Source organism: Bombina bombina, chromosome 2, assembly GCF_027579735.1.
Source record: "Bombina bombina isolate aBomBom1 chromosome 2, aBomBom1.pri, whole genome shotgun sequence".
Lineage (NCBI taxonomy): Eukaryota > Metazoa > Chordata > Amphibia > Anura > Bombinatoridae > Bombina > Bombina bombina.
In genome coordinates this window covers 583,999,430-584,016,325 of record NC_069500.1, presented here as the reverse complement: position 1 = coordinate 584,016,325, position 16,896 = coordinate 583,999,430, and the positions used below count along the sequence as shown (strand labels likewise).

The 16,896-nt window shown below is 40.6% G+C and overlaps 1 protein-coding gene across 4 annotated transcripts in view; it reads left to right on the top strand.

Annotated features, from left to right (window-relative positions):
• Window positions 1–16,896, top strand: part of VPS13A (vacuolar protein sorting 13 homolog A) — a 767,672-nt gene that overhangs the window by 272,825 nt on the left and 477,951 nt on the right. For all 4 annotated transcript variants that reach the window (XM_053702484.1, XM_053702483.1, XM_053702481.1 and 1 more), the window contains exons 20-21: window positions 7,331–7,467; window positions 7,672–7,804. In XM_053702484.1, the coding sequence (XP_053558459.1) occupies window positions 7,331–7,467; window positions 7,672–7,804 (270 nt within the window). The remainder of the gene's footprint in view (window positions 1–7,330; window positions 7,468–7,671; window positions 7,805–16,896) is intronic.

The following is a 16,896-nucleotide window of genomic DNA, read 5'->3' as shown; positions in this document are numbered from 1 at the left end:
CCACGGCGCCAAGAATCTTCACAAAAGTGCTAGGGTCCCTGCTGGCGGTCCTAAGGCCGCGGGGAATTGCAGGGCGCCTTATCTAGACGACATCTTAATTCAAGCTTCGACTTTCCAACTAGCCAAGTCCCACACGGACTTAGTGTTGGCCTTTCTAAGATCTCATGGGTGGAAGGTGAACGTGAAAAAGAGTTCCCTTATTCCTCTCACAAGAGTTCCATTCTTGGGAATTCTGATAGATTCGGTGAACATGAAGATTTTTCTGACGGAGGTCAGGAAATCAAAGATTATAACCACCTGTCGAGCTCTTCATTCCATTCCTCGGCCGTCAGTGGCTCAGTGTATGGAGGTAATCGGACTTATGGTAGCGGCAATGGACATAGTTCCGTTTGCTCGCTTGCATCTCAGACCACTGCAACTATGCATGCTAAAACAGTGGAATGGGGATTATGCAGATTTATCTCCTCGGATAAATCTGGATCCAGAGACCAGAGATTCTCTTCTGTGGTGGTTGTCACAGGATCAGTTGTCCAGGGGAATGTGTTTCCGCAGGCCAGCGTGGGTTATAGTGACGGACGCCAGCCTACTGGGCTGGGGTGCAGTCTGTAATTCCCTGAAAGCGAAAGGTTTGTGGACTCAGGAGGAGACCCTCCTCCCGATAAATATTCTGGAATTAAGAGTTATATTCAATGCTCTTCAGGCGTGGCCTCAGCTGGCTTCGGCCGGTTTTATCAGGTTTCAGTCGGACAACATCATGACTTTAGCTTATATCAATCATCAGGGGGGAACAAGGAGTTCCTTGGCGATGATAGAAGATTCCAGGATAATCCGATGGGCAGAGACTCAATCTTGCCATCTATCAGCGATCTATATCCCAGGAGTAGAGAACTGGTAGGCAGATTTTCTAAGTTGTCAGACTTTTCATCCGGGGGAGTGGGAGCTCCATCCCGAGGTGTTTGCTCAACTGGTTCAGCTATGGGGCACACCAGAATTGGATCTGATGGCGTCTCGTCAGAACGCCAAGCTTCCTTGTTACGGATCCAGGTCCAGGGATCCCCAGGCAGTACTGATAGATGCTCTAGCAGTACCCTGGTCGTTCAACCTGGCTTATGTGTTTCCACCTTTCCCTCTCCTTCCGCGTCTGATTGCCAGAATCAAACAGGAGAGGGCTTCAATGATTTTGATAGCACCTGCGTGGCCACGCAGGACTTGGTATGCAGACCTGGTGGACATGTCATTCCTAGGATTTTGTCCTTTCTTCAAGAAGGATTGGAGAAAGGATTGTCAGCTAGTTCCTTAAAGGGACAGATATCTGCTTTGTCTTTCCTATTACACAAGCATCTGGCTGATGTCCCAGACCTTCTGGCTTTTTGTCAGGCTTTAGTTAGAATCAAGCCTGTGTTTAAACCTGTTGCTCCGCCATGGAGTCTAAATTTAGTTCTTAATGTTCTTCAAGGGTTTCCGTTTGAACCCTTGCATTCCATAGATATTAAGCTTCTATCTTGGAAAGTTCTGTTTTTAGTTGCTATCTCTTCAGCTCAAAGAGTTTCTGGGCTATCTGCATTACAGTGCGACTCGCCTTAGATGGTTTTCCATGCTGATAAGGTGGATTTGCGTTCCAAACCTGGGTTCCTCCCTAAGGTTGTTTCTAACAGGAATATCAATCAGGAAATTATTGTTCCTTCTCTGTGTCATAATCCTTCTAAGAAGGAACGTCTGTTGCACAACTTGGACGTGGTTCGTGCCTTGAAGTTTTATTTGCACGCAACCAAACATTTTCGCAAATCTTCTTCTTTGTTTGTTGTCTATGCTGGAAAGCGTAGAGGTCAAAAGGCTACGGCTACCTCTCTTTCCTTTTGGCTGAAAAGCATCATCCGTTTGGCTTATGAGACTGCTGGACAGCAGCCTCCTGAAATAATTACAGCTCACTCCACTAGAGCGGTGGCTTCCACATGGGCTTTTAAAAATGATGCTTCTGTTGAACAGATTTGTAAGGCTGCGACTTGGTCTTCGCTTCATACCTTTTCCAAATTTTCCAAATTTGATACTTTTGCTTCTTCGTAGGCTATTTTTGGGAGACAGGTTTTGCAGGCAGTGGTGCCTTCCGTTTAGGTTCCTGTCTTGTCCCTCCCTTCATCCGTGTCCTAAAGCTTTGGTATTGGTATCCCACAAGTTAGGATGAATCCGTGGACTCGGTACATCTTGCAAAAGAAAACTAAATTTATGCTTACCTGATAAATTTCTTTCTTTTGCGATGTACCGAGTTCACGGCCCGCCCTGTCTATTCAAGACAGATAGTATTTTTTTTATGTAAACTTCAGTCACCTCTGCACCTTATAGTTTCTCCTTTTCTTCCTTGGCCTTCGGTCGAATGACTGGGGGGTGGAGTTAAGGGGGGAGCTATATAGACAGCTCTGCTGTGGTGCTCTCTTTGCTACTTCCTGTCAGGAAGGACAATATCCCACAAGTTAGGATGAATCCGTGGACTCGGTACATGGCAAAAGAAATAAATTCATCAGGTAAGCATAAATTTAGTTTTTTGTTGGCTATTGCCTCTGCGTGCAGAGTTTCTGAGATTTCTGCTTTGCAATGTGTCCCCCCTTATCTGGTTTTTCATGTTGATAAGGCGGTTTTATGCACTAAACTAGGGTTCTTCCCTAAGGGGGTGTTGAATCTTAACATTAATCAACAAATTTTTGTTCCTTCCTTGTGTCCTAATCCTTCTTCAGCGAAGGAACGTTTGCTTCACAATCTAAATGTGGTTCGTGCCTTGAAGTTCTATCTTCAGGCTACTAAGGAATTCAGACAATCGTCCTCTTTGTTTGTCATCTATGCGGGGAAGAGTAAGGGGCAGAAGGCTACTACGACTTTCCTATCTTTCTGGTTGAGGAGTGTCATACGCTTAGCTTATGAGACAGCGGGACAACAGCCTCCTGAGAGGATAACGGCCCATTCTACTAGAGCAGTGGCTTCTTCTTGGGCTTTTAAGAGCGAAGCCTCAATAGATCAGATTTGTGAGGCAGCTACCTGGTACTCCTTACACACTTTTTCTAAATTTTAGAAGTTTGATGGGTTTGCTTCGGCTGAAGCAGCGTTCAAGAGAAAAGTTTTGCGGGCTGTTGTGCCCTCAGAATAGGGTCCGCCTCTTTTTTCTGTTCCCTCCCGTTATTCATTCAGTGTCCTCTGTAGCTTGGGTATAGTTTTCCCAACAGAAAGGAATGAAGTTGTGGACTCTCCCTGCTATATGGAAGGAAAACATCATTTATGCTTACCAGATAAATTCCTTTCCTTCCTGGCAGGGAGAGTCCACGACCCCGCCCGTAATTTGTTTTTGATGGGCAGCACCCTTTTCATATTTCTTCTGGCACCTTTTATACCCTGATGTTTCTCCTACTTTTCCTTGTTCCCTTGGCAGAATGACTGGGGGATAGGGGAAGTGGGAGGGATATTTAAGCCTTTGGCTGGGGTGTCTTTGCCTCCTCCTGGTGGCCAGGTGTTGTATTTCCCAAAAGTAAGGAATGAAGTTGTGGACTCTCCTTGCCAGGAAGGAAAATAATTTATCTGATAAGCATAAATTATGTTTTTAGACCATTTTGCTTGTTGATTATTTTTAAATACAGACTTCTTTTTCTCTAAGATGTAGAGGAATCTCAGTCCTTTTATAATGGACGCGACTGTGAGAGTACTGCTATAAGTAAAGAGCAGTGTACATTTTTCACATAAGGTGTATGTGCAGAGAGACTTTACAGTGGGACTTATATAGTATATATACTGTTAATCGTTTTATCAGCTATTCTATCTTATTATAGCTTTACTATGCGCTTTTTGTGCCTCGTCACCAGGGGGACTAATAAATGTCTGAGGAATTAGTATTAGAAACTGTTAAGTTAGATTCAGTTTTCTTTATCGTCTTTGTTTTCAAAAAATTTCTCTCCGGACCTGTGGGGTATAATTTAATGGCGCCTCCTTTACTTTAACCCATAGTCTGGGGTATACGATATGAGGATTGGGGGTTAAATTTAATTTCTCCCTTACAGAGCATAAATTCTTTTTCGCTGTTTAAGAATTCTGTTCTTCTGTTATTTCTTGGTATTTGGCACCATCTTGTGGTAATTTGATGTTATTACATCTTTTTAATCTTCAAAATCTGAAATGATATCTGTACTGTCTGTGGCATCTTTTGTTTTTATAACTTTAAATATATATATTTTCTTGGTAATCTAGAGATCTAAGAGGATACTTTTATCTTCTCTTGTTGTTTTTTTTTATGACCGTTGTAGGACGTGAGGTCATAGGATTTCCTTTCTTAATGTTCTTAGGACTCTAAGGATTTGTTTTCTTCCTATCTGTTTATATAGTTTTCCACACTATGTTCTCATACAAAAAGGTATTGTGCCTAGGACAATGCCTCTACATAAAAAATATTCTTTTTTTTTTTTTTTTTAAATCCTCTAATGGGTAGTTTCCCTGCAAGCGGGGATAGGGGTAATGCTGTGTCGTAGTAATACTCTTAAGTAAGAGTTGTGGTAGCTGTTAGCCGTTTGGAGATCAGCAGGGTAGTCCTTGTTTCTCCTGCATCTATTTATGCTTAACCCCATATAGTAATCCAGGTTTGGTTACTCTGCTTTTCATTTTTCTCCAGGTCCCTGTCAGAAATAGTCTGGATCTGTCGGACCTGGGATGCTGTGCCTGCTACACAGCTGAAGCTCCAAAGATAAGTGCTTATTTCCTTCTAGGTAGGAGGATCAAGCACATCAGGGGATGACCCCCTTTTTTTCTCTTTTAGGATTATGGAACTTGGGGACCTTAAATTAAGTCACTTAATTTTTGGATGTTTTATGTGAGCAGTATATTCAGGGCTCTTATGTGTAAAAAGATTTTTAGTTACAAAAAAATCCAATTGTAGCCCTACCTTTTGGCCTAGCACTGCTCCTCAAATAATTTACAAAGGTTCTAGGGGGCTCTTCTAGCAGTAGCCAGATCTCAAGATATTGCGGTGGCACCTTACCTGGACGATATCTTGGTTCAGGCGCCATCTTTTCATTTAGCAAGATCCCATACAGATTCTCTATTGTTGATTCTCCGCTCTCATGGGTGGAAGGTGAATCTGTAAAAGAGTTCCTTGGTGCCAGATACCAGGGTTTGTTTTTTTGGGGACGATCATAGACTCGATCTCCATGGAGATTTTCTTAACATGCCAGAAAATCCAAACTTCTTGCTACTTGTCTTCCTCAGGCTCCAATTGCTCCAGCTTGGCCTTGCAGAATTTGGTTTGCTGATCTGGTGGAGATGTCGTCTATTCCCCCATGGAAATTACCTCTGAGGAGGGACCTTCTACTTCAGAGTCAGTTTCTACATCCAAACCTAGTTTCTCTGAAGCTGACTGCTTGGAGATCGAATGCCTAGTCTTGTCTAGATGTTGGTTTTCAGAGAGGGTTATTAATACTATGATTCAGTCTTGTAAGACAGTAACTCGGAAGATTTAACATAAGGTGCGGCGTACATACCTTTACTGGTGCAAATCTAGGGGTTTCCCTGGGAGTCAGTTGAGGGTTCCCTGCATTTTTTCCTTTCTTTAGGAGGGCCTGGAGAAGGGCTTGTCAGTCAGTACTCTGAAAGGTCAGATCTCTGCCCTTTCGATGCCTTTGCATAAACGTCTGGCCAATGTCCAATACTTTGTTCAGAATAGACCTGTTGCTCCTCCTTGGAGCCTTAATCTTGTTCTTAGGGTTCTTTAGCAGGCTCCGTTTTTGTGCCTATGCTCTCTGTTGATATTAAGTTATTGTCTTGGAAGGTTTTGTTTCTTCTAGCTATTTCTTCTGCCCGTAGAGTCTCTGAGCTTTCGGCTCTATAGTGTGAACCCCCTTATCTTATTTTCCATGCGGATAGGGTCGGTCCTTTGTACCACATTGGGATTTTTTCTTATGGTTGTTTTGTAGCACAATATCAATTAGGAAATTGTCTTTCCTTCGTTCTGTCCTTATTTTTCTTCTCCGTTACATAACCTGGATGTAGTGCGTGCTTTGTAGTTCTATTTACAAGCTACTAGGGATTTTTCGGCAATCTACTGTCCTTTTTGTTGCGTTTCTGGTAAACGTAAAGGAGGAAGGCCTCTTCTACTACTCTTTCCTTTTGGTTGAGAAGTGTTCTTCGGTTGGTCTGAGACAGCTGGGCAACAGCCTTCTGAGAGGATTACAGCTCATTCCTCTTGGGTTGTCTCTTCTTCCTGGGCCTTTCAAAAAAGAGTCTTATGTGGAACAAATCTACAAGACGGTCTCTTGGGCTGATGTTTTTGCCTCTTCTGAGGCTTCTTTTGGGAGGAAAGTTCTTCAGGCGGTGCTGCCTTCTGTTTAGGTCGCCTCTCTTGTTCTCCCTCCCTTCCATTCTGTGTCCTCTAGCTTGGGTATTGGTTCCCACTAGTAATTAGAATGGATTTGTGGACTCTCCATGGCAGGAAAGAAAATAATTTATCAGGTAATCATACATTTTTTATTTTCTGTAATTTTAGTGTTTGTTATTTTGTCTAACTTAGGAGGTGTTAGGTTAATGGTCTTGGGAAGTTAGCTGTTAGGTAGTTAAGTAGTGTAGGGCTAGTTTGCATTGGGGGTTGTGGCGATTTAGGGGTTGATAGGTTGGGGGTGTTTGTGTTGGGGAGTTGTGGCGGTATAGGGGTTAATAAGTTAGGAGGGAGGATATTTTGCCATCATTGCACCCATTGCAATGTACAGTAAAATGCCCTTCTGCGATGCTTCCTTTAAAGATTAATGTCAGCACTTTTAAATATTTTGCCGTCATTCTCGACATTGCGTCGGATGGATCCCTTTTAAATATATTGCCGCCTCGCAGCACTTTTTATCATTGGGGCTTCAGTGAGAAGAAACAATTAATGACCTTGGTTAGCAAAACTGGAAGCTAGGAATCTTCTAGGAATCTAGGCATATTTTACCTCTTAAAGGGCCATTAAACCCACAAAATAATGTGCAGAATTATATAACATCAGCTTAGCACAAACTTTGTACCTTAAAAGATTTCAGTGAAAAAATGCTACGAAATTTACTTTCACAGTACGCCGCTCCTGGCTCTACTGAGCAGGTCTGTTTGTTTTCCCTAAGCCATCGGGCTCACTGTCTACACACAGTCGGCCTGATCGCTCCATTAAACTCAATGTAACTCGCTCCTGCTACCAGACCAGAGCAGGAGCGAGTTACATTGAGTTTAATGGTGCGATCGGGCTAGCTGATGTTATATAATTCTATAACATTATTTTGTGGGTTTACTGGCCCTTTAATATGTTATGTATGTGTTATAATATTGTTATTTTTATCCTTAGGCTTATTATACATCATTGAGACCCAGAAAATTCTTGACTTAAAAATTAACTTAATGGCCTCATACATCCTTGTTCCTCAAAATGGTTTTTATGAGTCATCTTCAAACTTGCTTATCCTCGATCTTGGTAGTTTTAAGGTAAGTATTTCTTGTGTCACTGTTGTATTTATGTATTTGTTGTTTTTTTTTTGTTAAATTAAAAAATGTATCATAACAATACTGAATTTGAGTTTAAAAACAAAGCAAAAATACACAAATAATTTCTTTATAAATGTATTTAAGAGAATGTATCTTGCGGTTCTTGCTACTTCATGTTTTTGTTTTGTTTTTTGTATTGTCAAGATGGCCAGCAAAAACCGTTCACATCTCCCTCAGCTTAAGATAGGACACAGTAGCATTGAAGACATCATGTCAAGGGCATATGACAGCTTTGATGTGCAACTAAGCAGCATGCAACTACTTTACAGTGAACATTGTAAGTATTCTATTTGTATTAAGTACATTCTGAGGTGAATTATTGGAATATGTATAATCTGACAATTAGTCAAGAATATTGTTGGTTTTACAAAGGTCATAATGATTTAACCCCTTAATGACAACTGACGTACCAGGTACGTCATGCATTAACAAGCAGTTAATGACAATAGACGTACCTGGTACGTCAGTTGTCTAACAGAGTGCTGGAAGTGATCACAACCACTTCCAGCAGCTCTGAGGGTATTGCAGTGATGCCTCGATATGGAGGCATCCTGCAATACCCCTTTACAAGCTTCCGATGCAGAGAGAGCCACTCTGTGGCCCTCTCTGCATTGGTAGCGATGGTGCCGATGGTGCCGTTTGACCGGGTGGGAGGAGGGAGCGTGTGCGCGCGTGCACGATGCGCGCGCCTGCACGAGGGTGTGCACGTGCACACATTAGCCACACTGACACCAATGAAGTTAGGAAGGGGGAAAAAAAGTTACAATTTTTTTTTTCCATATAAAAGGATCTGGGAGGGGGAGGGGGTGGGGGTATTGTGGGGGGGCTGCTACACTACAGAAATAATTAAAAATAAAAATAAAAGTTAAAAATAAAATTAAAATACTTTGGTTTGTGGGGCCAAACTGGGTACTGGCAGACAGCTGCCAGTACCCAAGATGGCGGTAATTGGGTAGGGGAGAGGGTTAGAGAGCTGGAGGGGGGGATCAGGGAGGTTGGTGCTAAGGAAGGGGTTCATCACAACTAAAATATTTTATTATTTTTATTTAAAAAAAAAAAAAAAACTCTTTTATTTAGTACTGGCAGACTTTCTGCCAGTACTTAAGATGGCGGTAACAATTGTGGGGTGGGGGAGGGAAGAGAGCTGTTTGGGAGGGATCAGGGGGTGGGATGTGTCAGGTGGGAGGCTGATCTCTAAAATTAACCCTGCAAGCTCCTTACAAGCTACCTAATTTAACCCCTTCACTGCTGGGCATAATTCACGTGTGGTGCACAGCAGCATTTAGCGGCCTTCTAATTACCAAAAAGCAACGCCAAAGCCATATAAGTCTGCTATTTCTCAACAAAGGGGATCCCAGAGAAGCTTTCACAACAATTTCTGCCATAATAACACAAGCTGTTTGTAAATAATTTCAGTGAGAAACCTAAAATTGGGAAAAATGTAAAGTTTTTTTTTTATTTGCTCGCATTTGGCGGTGAAATGGTGGCATAAAATATACCAAAATGGGCCTAGATCAATACTTGGGGTTGTCTACTACACTACACTAAAGCTAAAATTAACACTACAAGCTCCCTACAAGCGCCCTAATTAACCCCTTCACTCCTGGACATAAAACACGTGTGGTGCGCAGCGGCATTTAGCGGCCTTCTAATTACCAAAACGCAACCACAAAGCCATATAAGTCTGTTATTTCTGAAAAAGGGGATCCCAGAGAAGAATTTACAACCATTTGTGCCATAATTGCAGAAGCTGTTTATAAATAATTTCAGTGGGAAACCAAAAGTTTGTGACAAAATTTGTGAAAAAGTGAACTTTTTTTTTTTTTTATCGCATTTGGCGGTGAAATGGTGGCATGAAATATACCAAAATGGGCCTAGATCAATACTTTGGGATGTCTTCTAAAAAAAAATATATACATGTCAAGGGATATTCAGGGATTCCTGACAGATATCAGGGTTCCAAAGTAACTAGCGCTAATTTTGAAAAAAAGTGGTTTGGAAATAGTAAAGTGCTACTTGTATTTATTGCCCCATAAATTGCAAAAAAAGCAAAGAACGTTCAAACATTGGGTATTTCTAAACTCAGGACAAAATTTATAAACTATTTAGCATGGGTGTTTTTTGGTGGTTGTAGATGTGTAACAGATTTTGGGGGTCAAAGTTAGAAAAAGTGTGTTTTTTTCCATTTTTTCCTCATATTTTATCATTTTTTTTTAGTAAATTATAAGATATGATGAAAATAATGGTATCTTTAGAAAGTCCATTTAATGACGAGAAAAACGGTATATAATATGTGTGGGTACAGTAAATGAGTAAGAGGGAAATTACAGCTAAACGCAAACACTGCAGAAATGTAAAATTAGCCATTGTCATTAAGGGTAAGAAAATTGAAAAATTGTCCGGTCATTAAGGGGTTAAAATTACTTAAAGAACCTTAAAAATCAAACATTTTCTTTCATGATTCATGGGATAGAGAGAAAATGTGTAGGCGCTAGGGATCTCTAAAAGCCAAGTATAAAAGGGGACCCCAATAAGATACCCCTGGTGAAGCAGGGGTAATACCCTAGCTCCTCAGAGCCAGTATATATCCTCTTTCTTCTTTCATGATTCATGAACAACTTTCCAATGTACTTCCATTATCACATTTTCTTCATTTTTTTCTTATCCTTTGTTGAAAAGCAGCAGTTTTGCTACAATGTTATACATTAGCAAGAGCACTAGATGGCAGCACTATTTCCTGATGTACAGCTCCAGACATGTGCTTGTTACTTAGCTAAATATCTCTTCAACAAAGAACAACATGAGAACTAAGCACATTTGATAATAGAAGTAAATTGGAAACTTTTTTTAAAAAATGTACTCTTTATCTGACTCATGAAAAAAAAATCTTTGACACTACTAAGTCCTTTTAATTATTTAACTTCATATTGTACAGCATCAATTGTATGATATCCAAATTTGTAAACAATCACATTAAACAATCACATTAAACCATGAAATTTGTGGTAACAAAATATTATATTAGCCATAGGGACCTGAGAAAAATATGATAGCTGTGTTTGATCACAATACTTGGAATTGCAGTTAGGGGAACAATTACATAGAAGTTGACACAGTTACAATAGACGTCAGTCTTGGTTAAAATACAAATACACTGTATTTTGGGGATGTAAGAAATCAGTTACTGCTTCCAAGCAACATACTACAAAAATATTTTATAGTATATTTACAAATAAGCAGTTTCCTTCTTAATACAAGGAGAGTCCACAGCTTCATTCCTTACTGTTGGGAAATACTAAACCTGGCCACCAGGAGGAGGCAAAGACACCCCAGCCAAAGGCTTAAATACCTCTCCCACTTCCCCCATCCCCCAGACATTATTTGCCTTTTGTCACAGGAGGATGGCAGAGAAGTGTCAGAAGATTTCGGAGATGTTCCTCAGGAGGGATATATGCCTTTCGTTATGGAACTGGAGTTTTAAGTATTCTTGTCAGCCTCTCAGTGAGAGCATTGACGAAAGTTAGAGTCTGGAGATGCAGGGAGAGTCTTTCTACGAACCCATCCAGACTACATGCTTACAGCTCCTTAAGCAACCAGTGTTGACGAGTTTCACTGTCTGCTTTCTTCACTCAAGTCCATGTCAGGAGCGATGCTACAAGACTGTCACACTTGAGAGGCTGTGTTTCTGTTCCACATCACGGATTCTGGTAAGATCGTTTCAATTTCTTTCATGTAATTAGCAAGAGTCCATGAGCTAGTGACGTATGGGATATACATTCCTACCAGGAGGGGCAAAGTTTCCCAAACCTCAAAATGCCTATAAATACACCCCTCACCACACCCACAATTCAGTTTTACAAACTTTGCCTCCGATGGAGGTGGTGAAGTAAGTTTGTGCTAGATTCTACGTTGATATGCGCTCCGCAGCAAGTTGGAGCCCGGTTTTCCTCTCAGCGTGCAGTGAATGTCAGAGGGATGTGAGGAGAGTATTGCCTATTTGAATGCAGTGATCTCCTTCTACGGGGTCTATTTCATAGGTTCTCTGTTATCGGTCGTAGAGATTCATCTCTTACCTCCCTTTTCAGATCGACGATATACTCTTATATATACCATTACCTCTGCTGATTCTCGTTTCAGTACTGGTTTGGCTTTCTACAAACATGTAGATGAGTGTCCTGGGGTAAGTAAATCTTATTTTCTGTGACACTCTAAGCTATGGTTGGGCACTTTGTTTATAAAGTTCTAAATATATGTATTCAAACATTTATTTGCCTTGACTCAGAATGTTCAACTTTCCTTATTTTTGAGACAGTCAGTTTCATATTTGGGATTATGCATTTGAATTATTCATTTTTTCTTACCTTCAAAAATTTGACTCTTTTTTCCCTGTGGGCTGTTAGGCTCGCGGGGGCTGAAAATGCTTCATTTTATTGCGTCATTCTTGGCGCGGACTTTTTTGGCGCAAAAATTCTTTTCCGTTTCCGGCGTCATACGTGTCGCCGGAAGTTGCGTCATTTTTTGACGTTATTTTGCGCCAAAAATGTCGGCGTTCCGGATGTGGCGTCATTTTTGGCGCCAAAAGCATTTAGGCGCCAAATAATGTGGGCGTCTTATTTGGCGCTAAAAAATATGGGCGTCGCTTTTGTCTCCACATTATTTAAGTCTCATTTTTCATTGCTTCTGGTTGCTAGAAGCTTGTTCTTTGGCATTTTTTCCCATTCCTGAAACTGTCATTTAAGGAATTTGATCAATTTTGCTTTATATGTTGTTTTTTCTCTTACATATTGCAAGATGTCTCACGTTGCATCTGAGTCAGAAGATACTACAGGAAAATCGCTGTCTAGTGCTGGATCTACCAAAGCTAAGTGTATCTGCTGTAAACTTTTGGTAGCTATTCCTCCGGCTGTTGTTTGTATTAATTGTCATGACAAACTTGTTAATGCAGATAATATTTCCTTTAGTAAAGTACCATTGTCTGTTGCAGTTCCTTCAACATCTAAGGTGCAGAATGTTCCTGATAACATAAGAGATTTTGTTTCTGAATCCATCAAGAAGGCTATGTCTGTTATTTCTCCTTCTAGTAAACGTAAAAAATCTTTTAAAACTTCTCTCCCTACAGATGAATTTTTAAATGAACATCATCATTCTGATTCTGATGACTCTTCTGGTTCAGAGGATTCTGTTTCAGAGATTGATGCTGATAAATCTTCATATTTATTTAAAATGGAATTTATTCGTTCTTTACTTAAAGAAGTATTAATTGCTTTAGAAATAGAGGATTCTGGTCCTCTTGATACTAATTCTAAACGTTTAGATAAGGTATTTAAATCTCCTGTGGTTATTCCAGAAGTTTTTCCTGTTCCTAATGCTATTTCTGCAGTAATTTCCAAAGAATGGGATAAATTGGGTAATTCATTTACTCCTTCTAAACGTTTTAAGCAATTATATCCTGTACCGTCTGACAGGTTAGAATTTTGGGACAAAATCCCTAAAGTTGATGGGGCTATTTCTACCCTTGCTAAACGTACTACCATTCCTACGTCAGATGGTACTTCGTTTAAAGATCCTTTAGATAGGAAAATTGAATCCTTTCTAAGAAAAGCTTATCTGTGTTCAGGTAATCTTCTTAGACCTGCTATATCATTGGCTGATGTTGCTGCAGCTTCAACTTTTTGGTTGGAAACTTTAGCGCAACAAGTAACAAATCATGATTCTCATGATATTATTATTCTTCTTCAGCATGCTAATAATTTTATCTGTGATGCCATTTTTGATATTATCAGAGTTGATGTCAGGTTTATGTCTCTAGCTATTTTAGCTAGAAGAGCTTTATGGCTTAAGACTTGGAATGCTGATATGGCTTCTAAATCCACTTTACTTTCCATTTCTTTCCAGGGTAACAAATTATTTGGTTCTCAGTTGGATTCTATTATCTCAACTGTTACTGGTGGGAAAGGAACTTTTTTACCACAGGATAAAAAATCTAAAGGTAAAAACAGGGCTAATAATCGTTTTCGTTCCTTTCGTTTCAACAAAGAACAAAAGCCTGATCCTTCATCCTCAGGAGCAGTTTCAGTTTGGAAACCATCTCCAGTCTGGAATAAATCCAAGCCTGCTAGAAAGGCAAAGCCTGCTTCTAAGTCCACATGAAGGTGCGGCCCTCATTCCAGCTCAGCTGGTAGGGGGCAGGTTACGTTTTTTCAAAGAAATTTGGATCAATTCTGTTCACAATCTTTGGATTCAGAACATTGTTTCAGAAGGGTACAGAATTGGTTTCAAGATGAGACCTCCTGCAAAGAGATTTTTTCTTTCCCGTGTCCCAGTAAATCCAGTGAAAGCTCAAGCATTTCTGAATTGTGTTTCAGATCTAGAGTTGGCTGGAGTAATTATGCCAGTTCCAGTTCAGGAACAGGGGATGGGGTTTTATTCAAATCTCTTCATTGTACCAAAGAAGGAGAATTCCTTCAGACCAGTTCTGGATCTAAAAATATTGAATCGTTATGTAAGGATACCAACGTTCAAGATGGTAACTGTAAGGACTATCTTGCCTTTTGTTCAGCAAGGGAATTATATGTCCACAATAGATTTACAGGATGCATATCTGCATATTCCGATTCATCCAGATCATTATCAGTTCCTGAGATTCTCTTTTCTGGACAAGCATTACCAGTTTGTGGCTCTTCCGTTTGGCCTAGCTACAGCTCCAAGAATTTTTACAAAGGTTCTCGGTGCCCTTCTGTCTGTAATCAGAGAACAGGGTATTGTGGTATTTCCTTATTTGGACGATATCTTGGTACTTGCTCAGTCTTTACATTTAGCAGAATCTCATACGAATCGACTTGTGTTGTTTCTTCAAGATCATGGTTGGAGGATCAATTTACCAAAAAGTTCTTTGATTCCTCAGACAAGGGTAACCTTTCTGGGTTTCCAGATAGATTCAGTGTCCATGACTCTGTCTTTAACAGACAAGAGATGTCTAAAATTGATTGCAGCTTGTCGAAACCTTCAGTCACAATCATTCCCTTCGGTAGCCTTATGCATGGAAATTCTAGGTCTTATGACTGCTGCATCGGACGCGATCCCCTTTGCTCGTTTTCACATGCGACCTCTTCAGCTCTGTATGCTGAATCAATGGTGCAAGGATTACACAAAGATATCTCAATTAATATCTTTAAAACCGATTGTTCGACACTCTCTAACGTGGTGGACAGATCACCATCGTTTAATTCAGGGGGCTTCTTTTGTGCTTCCGACCTGGACTGTAATTTCAACAGATGCAAGTCTCACAGGTTGGGGAGCTGTGTGGGGATCTCTGACGGCACTAGGAGTTTGGGAATCTCAGGAGGTGAGATTACCGATCAATATTTTGGAACTCCGTGCAATTTTCAGAGCTCTTCAGTTTTGGCCTCTTCTGAAGAGAGAATCGTTCATTTGTTTTCAGACAGACAATGTCACAACTGTGGCATACATCAATCATCAAGGAGGGACTCACAGTCCTCTGGCTATGAAAGAAGTATCTCGAATTTTGGTTTGGGCGGAATCCAGCTCCTGTCTAATCTCTGCGGTTCATATCCCAGGTATAGACAATTGGGAAGCGGATTATCTCAGTCGCCAAACGTTGCATCCGGGCGAATGGTCTCTTCACCCAGAGGTATTTCTTCAGATTGTTCAAATGTGGGAACTTCCAGAAATAGATCTGATGGCGTCTCATCTAAACAAGAAACTTCCCAGGTATCTGTCCAGATCCCGGGATCCTCAGGCGGAGGCAGTGGATGCATTATCACTTCCTTGGAAGTATCATCCTGCCTATATCTTTCCGCCTCTAGTTCTTCTTCCAAGAGTAATCTCCAAGATTCTGAAGGAATGCTCGTTTGTTCTGCTGGTAGCTCCGGCATGGCCTCACAGGTTTTGGTATGCGGATCTTGTCCGGATGGCCTCTTGCCAACCGTGGACTCTTCCGTTAAGACCAGACCTTCTGTCTCAAGGTCCTTTTTTCCATCAGGATCTGAAATCCTTAAATTTAAAGGTATGGAGATTGAATGCTTGATTCTTGGTCAAAGAGGTTTCTCTGACTCTGTGATTAATACTATGTTACAGGCTCGTAAATCTGTATCTAGAGAGATATATTATAGAGTCTGGAAGACTTATATTTCTTGGTGTCTTTCTCATCATTTTTCTTGGCATTCTTTTAGAATACCGAGAATTTTACAGTTTCTTCAGGATGGTTTAGATAAGGGTTTGTCCGCAAGTTCCTTGAAAGGACAAATCTCTGCTCTTTCTCCAACATAGGTGTGTCCGGTCCACGGCGTCATCCTTACTTGTGGGATATTCTCTTCCCCAACAGGAAATGGCAAAGAGCCCAGCAAAGCTGGTCACATGATCCCTCCTAGGCTCCGCCTTCCCCAGTCATTCTCTTTGCCGTTGTACAGGCAACATCTCCACGGAGATGGCTTAGAGTTTTTTAGTGTTTAACTGTAGTTTTTATTATTCAATCAAGAGTTTGTTATTTTAAAATAGTGCTGGTATGTACTATTTACTCTGAAACAGAAAAGAGATGAAGATTTCTGTTTGTAAGAGGAAAATGATTTTAGCAACCGTTACTAAAATCGATGGCTGTTCCACACAGGACTGTTGAGAGGAATTAACTTCAGTTGGGGGAACAGTGAGCAGACTTTTGCTGCTTGAGGTATGACACATTCTAACAAGACGATGTAATGCTGGAAGCTGTCATTTTCCCTATGGGATCTGGTAAGCCATTTTATTACAGACAGTAAATAAGGGCTTCACAAGGGCTTTTTAAGACTGTAGACATTTTCTGGGCTAAATCGATTTATATATAAACATATTTTATACTCCATAGCCTTGAGGAATTATTTTAATCTTGGGAATTTTGTAAAATAACCGGCAGGCACTGTATTGGACACCTTATTCTCTAGGGGCTTTCCCTAATCATAGGCAGAGTCTCATTTTCGCGACTGTATTGCGCACTTGTTTTTGAGAAGCATGACATGCAGATGCATGTGTGAGGAGCTCTGATACATAGAAAAGACTTTCTGAAGGCGTCATTTGGTATCGTATTCCCCTTTGGGCTTGGTTGGGTCTCAGCAAAGCAGATACCAGGGACTGTAAAGGGGTTAAATATAAAAACGGCTTTTAAGGGTTAAAGTTTCCAAATTTGGTGTGCAATACTTTTAAGGCTTTAAGACACTGTGGTGAAATTTTGGTGAATTTTGAACAATTCCTTCATACTTTTTCGCAATTGCAGTAATAAAGTGTGTTCAGTTTAAAATTTAAAGTGACAGTAACGGTTTTATTTTAAAACGTTTTTTGTACTTTGTTATCAAGTTTATGCCTGTTTAACATGTCTGA